General features: G+C 34.5%; 1 protein-coding gene across 3 annotated transcripts; it reads right to left on the bottom strand.

Annotated features, from left to right (window-relative positions):
* Positions 1-13,186: 13,186 nt before the first annotated feature.
* Positions 13,187-16,329, bottom strand: LOC111438889 (probable RNA-binding protein ARP1). 3 transcript variants are annotated; one of them, XM_023076717.1, is made up of 7 exons: positions 16,180-16,329; positions 15,980-16,140; positions 15,767-15,899; positions 15,492-15,675; positions 15,311-15,347; positions 14,705-15,002; positions 13,187-14,610 (listed from the first exon to the last, which is right to left on the bottom strand). In XM_023076717.1, the coding sequence occupies exons 1-7, from the start codon at positions 16,181-16,183 to the stop codon at positions 14,570-14,572; spliced, it is 858 nt and encodes a 285-aa protein (XP_022932485.1). In that variant the 5' UTR covers positions 16,184-16,329; the 3' UTR covers positions 13,187-14,569. The 3 variants fall into 3 exon arrangements, with proteins under 3 accessions (XP_022932485.1, XP_022932484.1, XP_022932483.1); XM_023076716.1 differs by having other exon boundaries at positions 13,187-14,630; positions 15,980-16,329; XM_023076715.1 differs by having other exon boundaries at positions 15,980-16,329.
* Between the last annotated feature and the right edge of the window lie 241 nt (positions 16,330-16,570).

Raw genomic sequence — 16,570 nt, 5'->3', positions numbered from 1 at the left:
GGGGGGGGGGGGGGGGGGGGGGGGGGGGGGGGGGGGGGGGGGGGGGGGGGGCTGAAATGCAAGTGGGTAGCAAATGCTTGGCGTGCTGCTCCGTTCTATTTGTTTTATTTTTCTTTAAAATGCTTTGTTGTTGTTTCCTTGCACATAAACATGGTCTTTTTTTCTTTTTTTCTTTTTCCTTTTTCAAAATAAGGTTTTGAATGTAAACACAATCCCCCAAGTTTTAGTGACTACTATTCGTACTTCTACAAAATTAATACTGAAGTTTTGATTACTGTTAAAAGAATAGATCATCTAGATCATCTAGATTGTAGATTAGTTACTAGTCATAGGTAATTATTGGCTTATAATATGATTGAGATCGTTATTATCATTTTTTAATATTTTAAATTACTCTATAACATGCTTGTAGTTATTTAAAATAGATGATGGAAATCGTATTTAAAAGGATAAAATCAAATATGGAAATCATGTTTTGGAATAATTTTAGTTTTCTTTTTTGTTTGTGACCATTAGTTTGATGGTCATTCTAAAACTTGATTGTCGATAATTAGAGTGACATGAATGGTATATATAAAGATTAAAGATACAGTCCTTCTCGTCCATTTTGTAAAATAAATTCATCTGTGCCCTCCCCACTCCCTTTATGGAATTAGGACCTTACTTCTTTGATCAAATATCTGTAAATATACGAAATAATTTGAGGAGTTCAACATTTGTATTCATAGACATCCTAGTTTCGAATGGAATAAATGGCAGTCCTGTTTTGATTCTTAGTTAAATAATGATAAAATTTCTTAGTTAAATAATTTCGGTTGCGGTTGGCATTGGCGACTTAAACCCACCATTTTTTTAAATTATGTAGAGAAAATTTTAGAAAGCACTTGAAAATTAGTTTTAAGGAATAATTTTACAAGCTAAAAGCAAATAAGGAAGAACCACAACATTTGATACTGTATAACTCAAGTGGAAAAATTGAAAACTAGTCATATCTCCGTATAGTACATTTTGAGACATTTTAGTCTTGGTAGTGTAAACATGATTTTGGCGAATGATCATGCATCCCATGTTAAAATAACTAGAATAACAAGTACCTAACTAACATGAAAACAAGTAAAAAGAGTTTGGAATGGGCATGCAGCCATAAACAACATGTCCTGGACAAACATGATCGAGGCATCCGACACGCGACAACAGGCAACACGCTTTCGACAAGCATGACTGTGACATCCTCCCCTATTTAATTGGTTGACGTCTATGTCAACTGAATCTTCATGAACTCAATGATGTACAATGAGGCTGACTTCAAGTCTTTCGATGCATTTTCAATTGATCTCAGCATTAAGGAGTCTCTTCCAACCTATCAAAAACTATTGAAATTTTCTTATAAGTTTGTCCACTCTTCGTGTCTTCTCAGCCAGAATCTCTTCTACTTCATTCACGGTGGAATTATTCTTCATGGCATGAGGGTGTCGTCTCATTGTGCTTGGTGTCTTCTTGATCGAGATAGTAACGTTTCAAGTTACTGACGTAGACAACCGGACTGGTCCACATCCATGGGAGTAATTAGATCCTATATTATGTCTTCACGACCTTTTGAATGACTTTAGTTAGTCCATAGTATTTCCGCACCATTCGTGGTTTTTGTTGCTTAGAAATCAAAGTTGATCTGATCTCAGCTTGATTAGAACTCTTTGTGCATATTGAAATTGTTGAGTTCTTCTTCGTGGCATGAGATTGTCGTCTCATTGTGCTTGGTGTTTTCTTGATCGAGATAGTAATGTTTCAAGTTACTGACGTAGACAATCGGACTGGTCCACATCCATGGGAGCAATTAGATCATACATGATGCTTTTTCGACCTTTTGAATGACTTCGACTAGTCCATAGTATTTTCACACAATTCGCGGTTTTTATTGCTCTAAAATTGAAATTGATCTAATCTCAATTTGATTAGTACTCTTTGTCCACGTTGAAATTGTTGTGCCTTGCATTTCTGATCGATCCTTCTTTTCATTCGTCTTGATGTTCTTCCTGAGTAACCTCGAGTTACTTTAGAGTTTTGTGTTCATCCTTCACTCAAGGTGTTGGCTTGAGGTCTCTCCCCAGCGTTTGGGTGATCATTGATACGAGCTTTTGCGGGTTTAAATAAGCTTAATCTTCAACAAATTATTTAGCTGCTTGTTAAGTTTAGTTAGTTTGGATTGAGTCATATGACGTATATTTGTGGTAGACATTGGGCACAATCATAAGAAAAGATATTGTTGATTGCATGGAATGTTTATGTTGATAGAGTTGGATCGAAATCCACGCTTCACATCTAAATTCTAACACAATCTTCAGAAAACGTGAGGCTCCAAGTTGAATTTTTAGTACCTTTTCTACAACAAACCGACGTAATGTCTGAGTCAAACATCCAAGAAATGTTTTGTGCCTACGTGTTGAATTTCTCAAGTGGTTAAACTTCTAAGGTGTACTTCATAGGATTCACCTATAGTAATAGTTTTCTAGCAACTATTGACATAGTATAATTCAATTCTCTCGCAAGCTGTTAGGAACAAGTTGGTCCGAGCCACCAATGAGGTCGTACAAAAGATCAAAGCAAGGATGCACACGACTCAAGTAGACAGAGGAACTACGCCAACAAAAGGCATAGGGGATTGGAGTTTGAGGTAGGTGAAAGGGCATTGTTAAAGGTGACCTCATGAAAGACATACTAAGGTTCGGATGAAAGGGCAAGCTAAGTCCATGCTCCAATGACATACAAGTCAACCCTACCACAGTCCCTTTATGCAGTATATAACATACGTCACTTATCCATTGACTAACTTGATGCATGTTTTAGACCATGAACCTCTTTAGATAGATAAGGATATGAGTTATTCCAAGATTAAAATATTTTTAAGGACGAAAGTTTTTAGATGTATATGATGTAACCACACTTACAAAAGTGATAAAATAAAACAAAATGAGTTAACTAATCAATTGTTTTTTTTTATAAAAAAAAGACAACTGATATCTCCATCTCCCTAAAATACCTCAACCAACCTATTCTGATGTTGCATAAGTATTTTGAATTGTTCACTATGTGACACGCTTTTATTTTAATCATTCACGTCGTAGCAAAAACAAAGAAGTTCAGTCATAAGATACCCGAATCAAAGTATGACACTTAGAACTTTGAAGAGAATAATTTTAAACATCATATATTTTAATTTTTTATATATTTAAAAAGCCATAGTTTAATTTGGTATAAAACAACATCATATATAATTTGAATTATAAAAATAAAAATAAAAAATAAAAAATAAAAAAGTAGTTAATTCACATTATTTTTATTAATTTTATATTATATTACTATATTTTAATATATTTTTTTTAAAAATATATATATATATATCTATATAATATATATATATATATAATTTGAAATGTTTTTTTGGGTCTACCCTCCATTTCTCGCATTGATGACCTTCAATAGTCCACCTTTCATCTCTCTTTTACCTAATAAATAACAAAATATTTTAATGGTCATATTAAATTCTATTTTTGTCACTTTTCTTCCCTATTTAAACTCATCTTCGGACGGTTACTCTCTCAAGCTTCCAAATTTATTCCTCTCATCATTTTTGCAGTGAGTTGTGTGTTCCTACAAAATTTAGATACTTGTAGGTTTGATCCCGAGCTTGAGTTTGCTTTTGATATCGTAAAAATAGTGTGAAAAGAATTGAGTTTGCTTTTGATCTCGTAAAAATAGTGGTGTAGTGGTTGGGCTCGTTGGGCTCTGATACTATGAAAAAGGTGACAAAGGTTTATTCAAATTTTCAAGAGGTGGTTGGTGAGTGGAGTGTAGTTTCCTATTTAATCTCGAAATTGTTATTGTGAGTTATTGCATGTTTTAAGTTTTTCATAATTATTTATTGTTATTTACAGAACTATTTTATTGTATTAATTAGCCTCTCCTATTTATTTTTAAAAAATGTTTCATAATTAGAAAAATTAATCCCTTAAATATGTTTATGCTTAAAACCACCCGTAAGGTTGCCATACCGATCCAACAATTGGTATTAGAACGAGTTACTCTTAAATTTTTTTTATATAAACTTTATTGTTAGAGCTTATGGAAAACCTACGTGTTAATAATGTTAATAACGGTTTTGTGAAGGACAATCAATTTCTAGGCCTCCTTATTTTGATGTAACAAATTATACTATTGAAAAACTAGAATGAGAATTTATTTGCAATCAATTAATTATGAGTTATGGTTAAATGTTTGTAAAGGCACTTATGTTTCAATAAAAATTGTTAATAATAATGAGGAGCTTACAATAGAGGATGAATTTAATGAATATAATATGAAAAATGTTTTTTTTAATGCTAGTGCTATAAATTGTTTTATTGTGCCTAAGTAATGATGAATTTAACAGAGGATCCATGTGTTCTTCGAAAAACTCTTGAAGTAACTCATGAGGGAACAAATCAAGTTAAAGAAACAAAGATTAGCGTATTAGTTCATAATCATGAACTATTTAAAATGAATGCAAATAAATCTATATGTGATATGTTTACAAGATTTATTAATATTTTATATGCTTTGAAAAATTTTAGAAAAATATATTCTACCTTCGAAAATGTATAGGTCTCTTACCTAGTTGGGGAGCAAAAATAATGGTGGTTCAAGAGGGAAAGGATCTCACAAAACTTCCTTTGGATGAATTTGTTGATTCTCTCGTGACACATGAGATTACCATGAAGGAGCACATGGAATGATGATCGAAGAGGTAAAGGATCTCACAAAGCTTCTTTTGGATGAACTTGTTGGTTCTCTTATGACATATAAGATTATTGCACATGAGCTTTGTGATGAACTTGTTGGTTCTCTCATGACATATGAGATTATTGCACATGGGATAGGAATCCAAAAAGAAAAAAGTATAGCTCTAAAGTCCATCACATTGGAAGTTGACTCCGAAGATGAGGATGCCCTTGCGGAAGATGAAAAATTTCATCAAAAGAAAGAAACAATTTAAGAAACATTTCACCGTGAAGAGCTTGATGAAATTTTTATGGTTTAAAACAAGCTCTTTATAGTGAAATGTTTCTTAAATTGTTTCTTCTTCTCGATGAAATTTTTATACTTGTGTGTGAAGTAGGTAACATCATCTTGATCGTCGTAGTCAACTTCTAATGTGATGGACTTTAGGGCTATATATATATATATATATATTTTTTTTATTCCTCTTCCATGTGCTCCTCCATGCTTCCTGGTAATCTCATGTGTCATGAGAGAACTAACAAGTTCATCGAAGCATCTCATGTGTCATGAGAGAACTAACAAGTTCATCGAAGCATCTCATGTATCATGAGAGAACTAACAAGTTCATCGAAGCATCTCATGTGTCATGAGAGAACTAACAAGTTCATCGAAGCATCTCATGTATCATGAGAGAACTAACAAGTTCATCGAAGCATCTCATGTGTCATGAAAGAACCAAGAACCAACAAGTTCATCCAATGGAAGCATCTCATGTGTCGTGATAGAACCAACAAGTTTATCCAAATGAAGTTTTGTGAGATTTTTTGTCTCTTGAATCGTTGTCACTTTTGCTTTCCAATTTTTAGGTAGAGACCTAAAAATTTTCTTACATTTTCGGGAGTGAATATATTTTTCTAAATTTTTTAAAAATATTTAGAATATTAGTAAATTTAGTTAACCTATCAACTATATATTTATTTGCATCCATTTTAAATAATTCATAACTATAAACTAACATGTTAATCTTTGTTTTTTTAACTTTGTTCCCTTATGAGTTATTTCAAGAGTTTTTCAAATTTTATACGATGAAAAACACATAGATACTCTATTAAATTCATGTTACTTATAGCACACAATTTACAACACTAACATTAAAATAACATTTTTTTTATATATGTCTATCGAATTCATTATCTATTTTAAGCTTCCCAATATTATTGGAATGTAAGGCCTTTACTAACATTTAATGATAATCAATCATTGTTGCAAATAAATTCTCATTCTAGCTTTACAAGAAGTATAATTTGTTCTATAAAAATAAGGAGGACTAGAGGTTATATTAATAAGTAGGTTTGCCATAATCTCTAACAATAAATTTATTATAAAAAATATTTAAGAGCCACTCGCTTTGATACCCATTGTTGGATGGGTATGACAGCCTATAAATAAAGTTTTAAAGTATTTAAGTGTCATTTATCTGTCTAATTATGATTTTTTTTTTTTTTTGAAGATGACAATTAATATAATAAAATAATTCACAAGAAATAACAATAGAAAAAAATAATTTCATCTTTTCATTACAACAAACACATATTTTTATTTGAGTAAATAGTATTTATTAAATACTTGATAACTTTAATAACCTATAGTTTGAAGTCTAAAAATGAGTTTAGGTCAATTATAAATATGAACCTAGAATTATCAAAATCATACGAAACTAACTAAACATGTTTTTTAATTTTAAGAATTTTAAATAAGAAACAATAGACTTGATTTGGAAAAAAAAAAAAGAGATAGAGTAGATATGTCAAGATGTTTCTTTATTCTCAATAATTGAACTATAGAGTGGCTGATCCGGCCATCATTTTGCTTTAGTTGATATAATCAAGATGATGGATATGTGATTAAATTGGACTTTACTTTGGCTTAGGTCAACTATGTATATGGCTCCATTATCGGTTTGGTTGGAAAAATTGCTTTATATATGATAACACATACCTAGTGGCCTCTGCACATGTCATATGTATGATATACGTTGATATGTGATGTTATGTTATATTATGCTATATGATATGACAGATAATATTATGGTGTAAACGAAATTTCATGTTATATAACAATAAACTATGTTAGTTTATGTCTTGTTATGCTATGCTATGCATGTCATGATATGTTTTGAAATAATGAACTCTATGATGCACAACCTCCCTATGCCATATTTTGGAAACTATGTCATGTATGAAATGATGTATAAGAATTATGTACGCATAATTACCGGATTTAATATGTTATGAAAGAATGGAGGTTGTCTTGCATCATTTGTTATGCCATGATGGAAAGTATTGAGATCTCATGCATAATTGTGTGTTCACATGCATTAGGATACTTCCTCGTCATGCTATGTCAGTTAGGATGTGTACTTTCGAAAGGATACGTACGTTCGATATTTATGTTTGCCATGATATCATGTGGGCCTTTTCCTCTGTGGCGTCTGACGACATGTCAAAATATTTAGCCCAACGAAGCCAGACCTAGGGGATATGTATATGAGCCTACCTAGTGGGTCCATGTGCACGTGCATGAGTCGTGTGTACATATCCAATCAGACTTGAAAGAGCTCAAGGTCTTGCTAGGTTGTTTTAAATGATAGGTCCCACCATGGTGCTTGTTTTGCATTTCACAACCTCAACTTTGAGGTCACTTACTAGATATTTCTTAAAATACTCCATCCATGTGCTACTCTTACATTTCAGGTTAACACAAGACACTCATGTACGGATGATCATGAAAACCATGAAACTGATGTTAGGATAGTTGCATTTCATCATATTTATTAGTCTTAGGTTAGATTAGGGCAATGTGTTGTTTTCTAGTTTCTAGTTTTTGGACATATTGTTTATGGTATATTTTTTTTATTGATTTAAGAACTTTATTTTTAACATGTAAGTCCATGATATGTTTATGAAATATTTAAAATGAATGTTTCCGCATTAAAAGGTCACGTCATGCATAATGTAGGACTCTATTTCAATAGAAAAATAGGATTGTTACAAAGTGGTTATGAGTTTGCTCTAGTAAGAAAACGAGTTTTCCGTCGACTTTGGAGGTCCATATCTCACGCTGAGTGTATTATAAATTAAGATATCACCCTTTAGCTCTTTCTTGATGTTTCAACAAGATTTATGAAGGGATTGAGTGTTGAAGCACCTTGGATGGGGCTGGGGAGTGTCGTTTTGAAACGGCAGCAATACATCATCACGTCTTTCTTCCTCTTTAGGAGGAAGAAGACAATGACGTGTTAGCCCCCGTCTCGATCTCCCTTTGTTTGTTTGTTTTTTTTTTTTATCAAATTGATCCCCTTTGGAGTGGTGCTCACAAATTCTCAATGGCTCCATAAACTATATTTTTTTAAGGAAGTTGTGAAAGAAAATTTGAAAAAAATTGAATACCACAAGCTTGAAAAACCAGACCTTAAATATTGTATTCTTTTTTAAGAAATATGGGTAGGAATCATTTGGTATCCAAAATAAGCCTTAAGTTAAGTAAGAACTAGGGATTCATGAAAGAATTGGCTAAGACCCGTGAGTTGAGGCCTTGAACTGAGTGATTTGCTCGAGATTCAGGTAATGTCAAAACAACCATCTAAGCAAAATCGCTCATGAAAATTTATAATAGTTGAGCTACTTCTTTTCGCTGTTTCATTTCTCTCCGTCAATTCATTCGTTTAGGGCGAGAGCAAAAGCCCATGCAATCTTTCATTTGTATCCTGGCATGTTAAGGTTATGTATGAGATTTGGTGTTCATTGGACAAGGATAAGTAGCTCAACCAAGTAATAGTGCAAAATGACCAAAATACTCCTAGGCTATAATAGCTACTGTTCACAGCCTTGATGACCTTTAAACGACTTGAAACTTTATACACTACCTTAAATCATGTTTCTTAAGGTACGAATAAATTTGGAGGACTATTGTATCTTGTTAAGAGCTCGAACCATGGTTTAAATAAAAATTATCATATTTCTCCTACCGTCTAAGACTAAGAATTTTAAGAATTTAAGTATCTCCTTTGGTCATGGTCTTATGAATTCATAACATGAATGAAGCTAAGGAAAGGCTTAAATTTACCTTACCGCTATACATGCACCATGCATAGGGTATGATCATAACCTCTAAGCACGTGGTGTACTATGCACCCTAAGTGATCATAACCTCTTAGCATATGGTGTACTATGAAGCCCTATTTCTATTTTTAGGTGGGATGTTCTATGTCATGGTCATGCATGTCTAAGGTACGTTGTCTGTGGCTGCATGCCAGATATCTTGGTCATACTTATCCATGACGTATTGTACATGGTCATATCTTGTTTGAAACTCCTTTTACTTGTTTTCATGTGTAATAGGTCTTTATTATTCTTGACATGTCAATATGGAGTGTATGACCATTCACCAAAAAATGTCTACACTCACTAGGCTAAAATGTCTCAAAATGTACTATGGGAAGATGTGACTAGTTGTTAATTCTTCCCACTTGGGTTATATGTTATCAAAATTGTGGTCGTTGCTTATTTGCTTTTAGCTTGTAACATTGCTATCTTACAAATTGTTTTTATTGCATTTCTTCGCTCACGTTTTTTTAAAACATGTTCTCTCAAATATGATTGAGGCTCGATCATATGCCCATATTGTTCAAGAATTACGATTGACTTGTTCGCTGGGTTAGAACAAGTACTGCAGAATCGTTATCTCATTATCGCAAGAGTGCGATTGTGACAGGTAGTATCAGAGCCTGGTTGGCTCCTTGAATCATAGTAATCAAACATGTCCGCTGCAAAACAACTAGGCAGCCTAAGCTGACCGGTTGATAAAGATTGACGATTAATTGCTTTACTTGAGTAAAGTTCCTACTTGGAATGAGGTTTTTGGAGTCTCACATGAATGAGCTTATAGCTAAAGTTGATAGGATAGATGAAGTTACAGGCCATCTTGAGGCAATGCTATTCCACGAATTAATGGTTAGGGTCAAGACCCTAGAAGATAAGGCCACAAGTGCCATTGTGACACCCTACATTATGTCTCATGAGCAAGATGCCATGATGAGCCTCATCTTTCCCTCACCTAGTTAAGATGCTCTGTGTCATTTATTACTAGAAGGATGTCATGATCATCTGTTGCTCCAATCATGTGACCATGTCGGTCTTTCATGGGAGTGATCTAAGGGCCACTTTAGGGGTAACTTCCAAGTCGACCACATGTCATGAACCAAGTTAAGCTATATATGTTAGGTCCCTAGATACTCAAGAAGTTATAACATCCTAGCTTAAGAACACAATTAAGAGTCTCTAAGTAGGCTACTTACTAAGTTTTTGTACTCCATCTCTTAAATATTTTTCAGGTAATCAGGAACTGGTTGGGACGAGAGTAGACTTTGTTGCAAAAGCCATAAATTAACCATGCAGCCTCCAACTTTATTTCGTTTTAAAATGTTTTTGTGTTTGTTTCTTATTTTATATTTAAAACTATGTTGGTATGAGCTCTACTTTATACTTACGTTTTGAATGTCTCGTTTTTATTTTGCAAAATTTTTTACTATATTTTAATGAGTCACAATCCGTGTTTCGAGTCCTCAAGAATCGAGTTGTGACAACGAATCCTAAAGACCGTCATAAAAGCTATATATCTTAAAGCCTTTCATAAGAGCCACGTGTCTTAGAGTCATGTCGTAAGGGCAACGTATTTGAGAGCTTGTCATAAGAGTCATGTATCTCAAATTCTGATATAGGGTTCTCGTACCTCAGAGCCCATTACAAAGACCAAGGAAATTAGAGCTTACTATAGAGCCGAGTTAGTATAAACTCTTAAAGTTAAAGTATATAGAGTTGTACACATAAGTGTTATAGGGTAAAAATAGAATAGAGTCAAGTTAACGACTAAGGACTGTGGATTGAGCACTAACTCAAGTATACGTTATAAAGTAAGTATAAGTACGTCGAGAATCTATAAGTAGGTTTCTTATTGAGTATTTTTATATTACTATGTTATTATATTTTTTTTAGATGAATAGTGGAATGCCTATGCTTTATTCTTTTGAAAGTGGGAGAAAAGATAAAACTTATTTAATTATTCAACAAAATTGAAGTTTGAAACTTATATAATTAATCTCTTTTGCTTACCTCGAGAAAAAAATTGGGCCAGATCTATGAGAAATTTCATTCCATTAGATTAGATATGATAAAATTTTAAAAATATGGGACAGCAAAAAGAATTGAGTATGAGGAGTGTAGACCATTGTTGATGGCCATGTTATACTCATTCCAACCTACATTCCTTCTTTTTAAAGAATTTGAAGCTTCCTATTGCCCGTCCTTTGAGATAGCTATTTCCCCCTGTTTTATTCTTTTGACTTAATTTAGTGTATATTGAAGAATTTTAGAGAATTTGAAATTCTTGAAAACCCGAACTAAGCTCGGAGAGTCGATGAACAAGTAAGTAACCACATGATCAAGTTGTAAGAAATACTTGTAGGAGTCAATTAGGACTATGGACAAATTAGTAAAAATCATGTTTAGAAGCCTATTAAGCTAGTTTCATGATAGCTAAGCCTAGAAAACTTAATGGTTTACGGTTAGCACAATACTTAGTTTTACAGCTTCTGCCATGCATAATTGTAAACTCTAATAAAGCTAAATATATTTATAAGTTTTCCAATATATCTTGGTTGTACCGATCGCTAGCACTTTACGAATTCTACTGAGTCGTTGAAATTCATGCAACTACTCGTCTAGCTCCTAGAATTCAACCCCTCTCTCACTCCTAAACACCTCAAATCAGTCTCATTCGTCTCCCTCCTCAATTCTCTCCTAACTCATTTTCCTCGATCAATCCTAAGCTTCAAGCTCTATACCAAGAGAAATCGACGCCTAAAAAAATCCCGTTATTAAGGATTTTCTACCTTGTTCTTACTTTTAACTTCTTTGAGTTTAGGGTTTAGGAATTTTCTCCCTTGTTCTCACTTTTCATCACCGTCATTAAGGAATCACCGTCATAAAGGACAATCAACTAAGAAAAGCTTAGGGATGTTTGCTTAGGCCAAAACTTATTTTATTAAACCATAATTTTGAATGCAGTGTCTCATGCATGCTGTATGTCATATGATTATGGATTATTTTTCCAGCATGTTATGTACAGACGTGTACACCACGTTATTATTTGCGTTCCTATATTTCTCATGGGCTTTCGACAACATGAGTGTACACTAGCCCATAGTCCGGCCTAAGGGGTACGTTGACAAGCTTACTTATAAGGGTCATGTCCCCCATGTGTGAATGTGTGTAGAAAATACTTTGAATCCAACCCTGTCGGTAAAAGAAAGTAGAACCAAGGAACAATCATAAAAATTAGGTCTCACTAGTCATGATGCATGTGGTATGTAGATGCATTTCTCTAACTCCATTTTAAATATTCAACCTATATTTAACATTTTTTCAAGTAAAGACAAGATTTCATATATGGATAACACGGTTAGTTAAGGAGGCTATAGAATAAGGTCATTGATAGATAGTTTATTTCATTGCTACAATAGTTTAGTAATGTTTTCATCTTTGAATTTTTTTACGAAACTCAGTACGCAAATTTTAAGAACTCGAAAACCCAAAAGAGAAACAAAGCCCTGTAGTTTTCACTTTCAGTTTGAAAAATTAGAGTGGGAGATAATATTGGAGAAGAGAGTTATGAGTGGTGGGAAGAACAACTTTTTCTCTTTTATCTTTAAAGTCAATAAAAGGCGAGACAAACCGTGGGTCGCAAATCCCATCTCATAGGATTGTTAGTAGTTCGGGTCGCAAATTCCATCTCATAATGTCAGGAACCACGAATCTCTATAATGATATGTTATTGTCCATTTTGAGAAGCTCTCGTGATCTTGTTTTTGGTTTTTCCATGGAGATGTATTCCTACTTATAAATCCATCATCATTCTCTAAATTAGCCAAAGTGTGACTCATTCTCAACCATCCTCAACCAATCATGATTAACCTCATCGAAAAAATGAATAAAAAACCATTCCCAAATTTTAAAAATGGAAAAAAAAAAAAAATCATAACTTGATTTCATGGGAAGTTTGATTTTGCTTGAATCACACTGAAATAAGTAAACGAAGCAAAACGAAACAGGCTCACAAAACATACTTTGTACTAAAAATACTTAAACACAATGCTTTTCGATGATAATACACCTGGCTAAACAATTCTTCTTCTAGAAATGCTCCTCGTACAAAGACTAAATTATATATTGACAATGCACTTATAATACAATACGTAACTATTTCTAATCGTTTATCAATCTTTCAATATATGACTACCACGTCCTATGATTCCAACGTCACACGTCTTACTATCATTTGCATGACACTTATGGATAACTAAACCAACTCAAGAGAGAAAGAAAGAAGCAATTAATATTGAGGTACGTAGGTTATTCATCAAGCAGCTGCAAAGGAGCAAGCTGATGAAGAACTGAATCTTAGTAGAAGTGCTGACATGAAAGAAAGGTACCCAACATCTAATTACATTACAAACCATAAAAAAAGACATGAAAAGGAAAAAAAAAAAAAAAAAAAAAAAAAAGCTCTTCTTTTACGGACATAATTAATTAAAACACAGTGTATCCAAGGTCCACCCGAAGCCCTCGAACACGCAGACACATAAAACACAGCAGAATTGGAGAGCAAGAAATGAAGAAAGACATGAAGTTGGCCTATGTCCTAACCATGGTTGGTTGCTTGGGTTAGAAGAAGAAGAAGAAGAAGAAGAAGAAGAAGAAGAAGAAGAAGAGGAAGATGAAGCCAAAGGGAACCCAAATATCTCCCAATGGCTCACATGCAAAATGCTTATTTTGAGAGCTCCATATCCATTAATGGGTCATCTCAAAATCATGGATGATGCTTTAAACCCTAATCCTAAATTTCTAATTAAAACAACAAAATAATGTTACACCAACAGCAATATTTGTGCGTTGGTTTACAAAAATTAAACCAGGTTGTAACTCCCATAAGTTCAACAACCATTGTTTCTAATTTTAATTACAACAAACTAATATGGTAGCTTAAGAGTTAATTAATCCCCTTACCCCAAGAGGAATATGTAGCCACTAATAATACTAAATTAATCCATAAAAAGAGAAGAAGAAGAAAAAGACAGACAATTCTTTAAAATCTGAATTTCTTCTCATATTACTTTACTCCTACTTCAATTTTAATTACAGATGATGATAATGAAGATCAAAAGTTGGGAAAAATATTAGCTTTTTTGTTGTTCTAAGTGATGGAAGAAATGGGTGTGCTGTTTTGGAATGAAATTTACAATTTTGATGCAAACCCAGCAAGTGTTTGTTTTTGAAAAAGGTGATTGTTGTAATGTCCTTAAGACCCACTCCTAGGGCTCATCAACTTACAACAAAAAGGGGGGATCACCCCTTCATAGCTTGCACTAAAACCATGCTATTGCCACATTTTCGCCAACTCAAGGCCAAATCCCTTGTTGGCCAAAGTTGGGTTTTTTTTTTTTTTTTTAAATGACCCCATCATCGCAAAATGAAATGAACAAATGAAAATGCATGATTTTGCTCCAACTTTGGAGGTGAGTTTTGGGGGGTTGGTTTGGTTCGGTTCGATTCGGTTCAGCCCCGATGAGGGGCATGTGTGTTGGTTGGTTGGTGTTAGAGTGAGTGAAATAAAGAGAGAGATTAAGAGATGGAACCATGGTTAGGGCGTAGGCATAGGCGTAGGAAAGAGTGTTGAGAGATGAGGGTTTTATGTCTCTCTAGCGATGTGGGATTGGTGTAGTTAGAGCCATTGTCACGCCTGTGGCACAGCAAAAAACACTGTCAAAAATATTAGTACATCTATATATATCATGAGTTTATAAGTAAGGAATATAATATAAAAGAGCCACTACCTGACGGCAGGGTGGGTGGCGTGAGCGGGAGAGACATAGGAGGACCACCATAGTGCTGTGGGAGCGTGGTTGCAGTTGAATTAATCCCAGCCGAGTACTGAAACAGATGGTGAGGGTACTGACCCCCATAACCCTGTTGACCAGAACCAGCACTGAACCCATTGGCTCCGCCGCCGCCACTTCCTTCCCCAAACTGGAAATACGGGTAGAACGCCGCCGCACCACTCATTAAGCCGCCGGGACCAGTACTATACATAGGGTACTGAGCAGTTGCGCCGCCGTACACATTGTAATAGCTCTAAATCAAAATTTAAAAAAAAAAAAAATTAATATTCCAAAGTGGTCGGCTACAATTTCAGGATTATAATGCATGAATCAAAGTATAACCAAACCCATACAAAAAAAAAAAAAAAAAATGGTCTGTTACAATATTAATTGCAAAAACAGAAAGTGTCCCATAAAACGACAAGACAAGAAAAACACCAAATTGGTTTGGTTAACTTTCACTTTTGAACCCTTTGACCAGATTGGTTCAGAATCTTTTACTTTTTACCCTCCCCTAAAGAAGTATTAAGGAAGGTAGAAAGAGAAGTTGTGAGTACAAACCGTAGGGTAATTGTAGTCGGGTGAATAGGAAGAGTACCTAAAACAATAGCAATGAGGAGGTGATTAAATGAATAGTTACAGTGGCAATGCATGCAGTAAAAAAAAAAAAAAAAAGGAATTAATGGTTGTAGTAATAAAGTAAAGCGAAGAGAGAGAGAATATATATATAATATAAATTTACCCATAGAGATTGTAAGGGATCCCTTGGTGGACAGCATAACGAGGGAAAGTTGGTGTTGAATGAAAAGCTGATCCAACATTCCCTCCAAATCCACTCTGGAAACAGCTCAATACCCTAAAGTTTCTTCCTCCACCACCGCCGCCGCCGCCTCCTCCTCCGCCTGCCAATTCCCATTTCTTTTTCTCTTTAACACAAATTGAAAACAAATGAATGATTAAAAAATTGTGGGTTTGGTGGAAATGATGATAGATTTGGTAGATCTGAGTTATAGTTACCGTGGTTGGGTGTTGAGGGTTTGGATCTTTGAACCCCAAGAGAAGCGAGGTTGCAATTGGCCCTCCGCCCGTCGATGACCGGAGCAGCATCCACGCAAGCCCTCATGGCGGCTTCGGGGTCCCGGAAAGTGACCTGAATTGAAGAGTTAAGGAGTTAGTTAGTTAGTTAAATTGAAGAGTTGGGTTAATTAAAAGAGTAAAGAAGAGACGTACAAATCCATAGCCTTTGGATCGACCGGTGGCCTTGTCGGTAATAACAACGGCTTCCAAGATATCCCCAAACTGTTGGAAGTATTTGTTCATGGTGTCCTTGTGGGTCTCCCAAGCCAAGCCGCCCACGAAGACCTTGGTGTAAGTGGTGTCTCCAAACTGACCTCCCAAGTTGGCTGGACTCATGCTCTTCCAACCTTCACTCATGCTCTTCTTTGGGATTTCAGATTAGATCTCAGAACAACAAATGGAGGGGTGAGGGGAGAGAGAGAGAGAGAGAGAGAGAGAGGAAGAGAGATACGCAATTAGGTAAAGAGAAAGTGAAATGGGTATTGGATTTCTTTTGGGTTGAAGTGGAAAAAAGGAAGGAAAGAGAGGGTGTTAAGTAATAGGGACATGGAACTATATACACCCAATAGAGCCCACCTTCGAGGACCAACAACACCACCTCTTTCTTCCTTTTTCTTTTCTCTTTTTTCCATTCTTTTTATGTTTCCCAATTACCCTAAATTCAACAATTTCTACTCCAATTTCTACATTTTTTTTTTTTAATTTTAAATATTGGTAAATTATATATTCTGGAGTAAAGGATGT

Source organism: Cucurbita moschata, unplaced genomic scaffold (assembly GCF_002738365.1).
Source record: "Cucurbita moschata cultivar Rifu unplaced genomic scaffold, Cmos_1.0 Cmo_Scf00083, whole genome shotgun sequence".
Classification (NCBI taxonomy): Eukaryota; Viridiplantae; Streptophyta; class Magnoliopsida; order Cucurbitales; family Cucurbitaceae; genus Cucurbita; species Cucurbita moschata.
The sequence above is the reverse complement of the archived record's forward strand: the minus strand, read 5'-3'. Positions and strand labels throughout refer to the sequence as shown.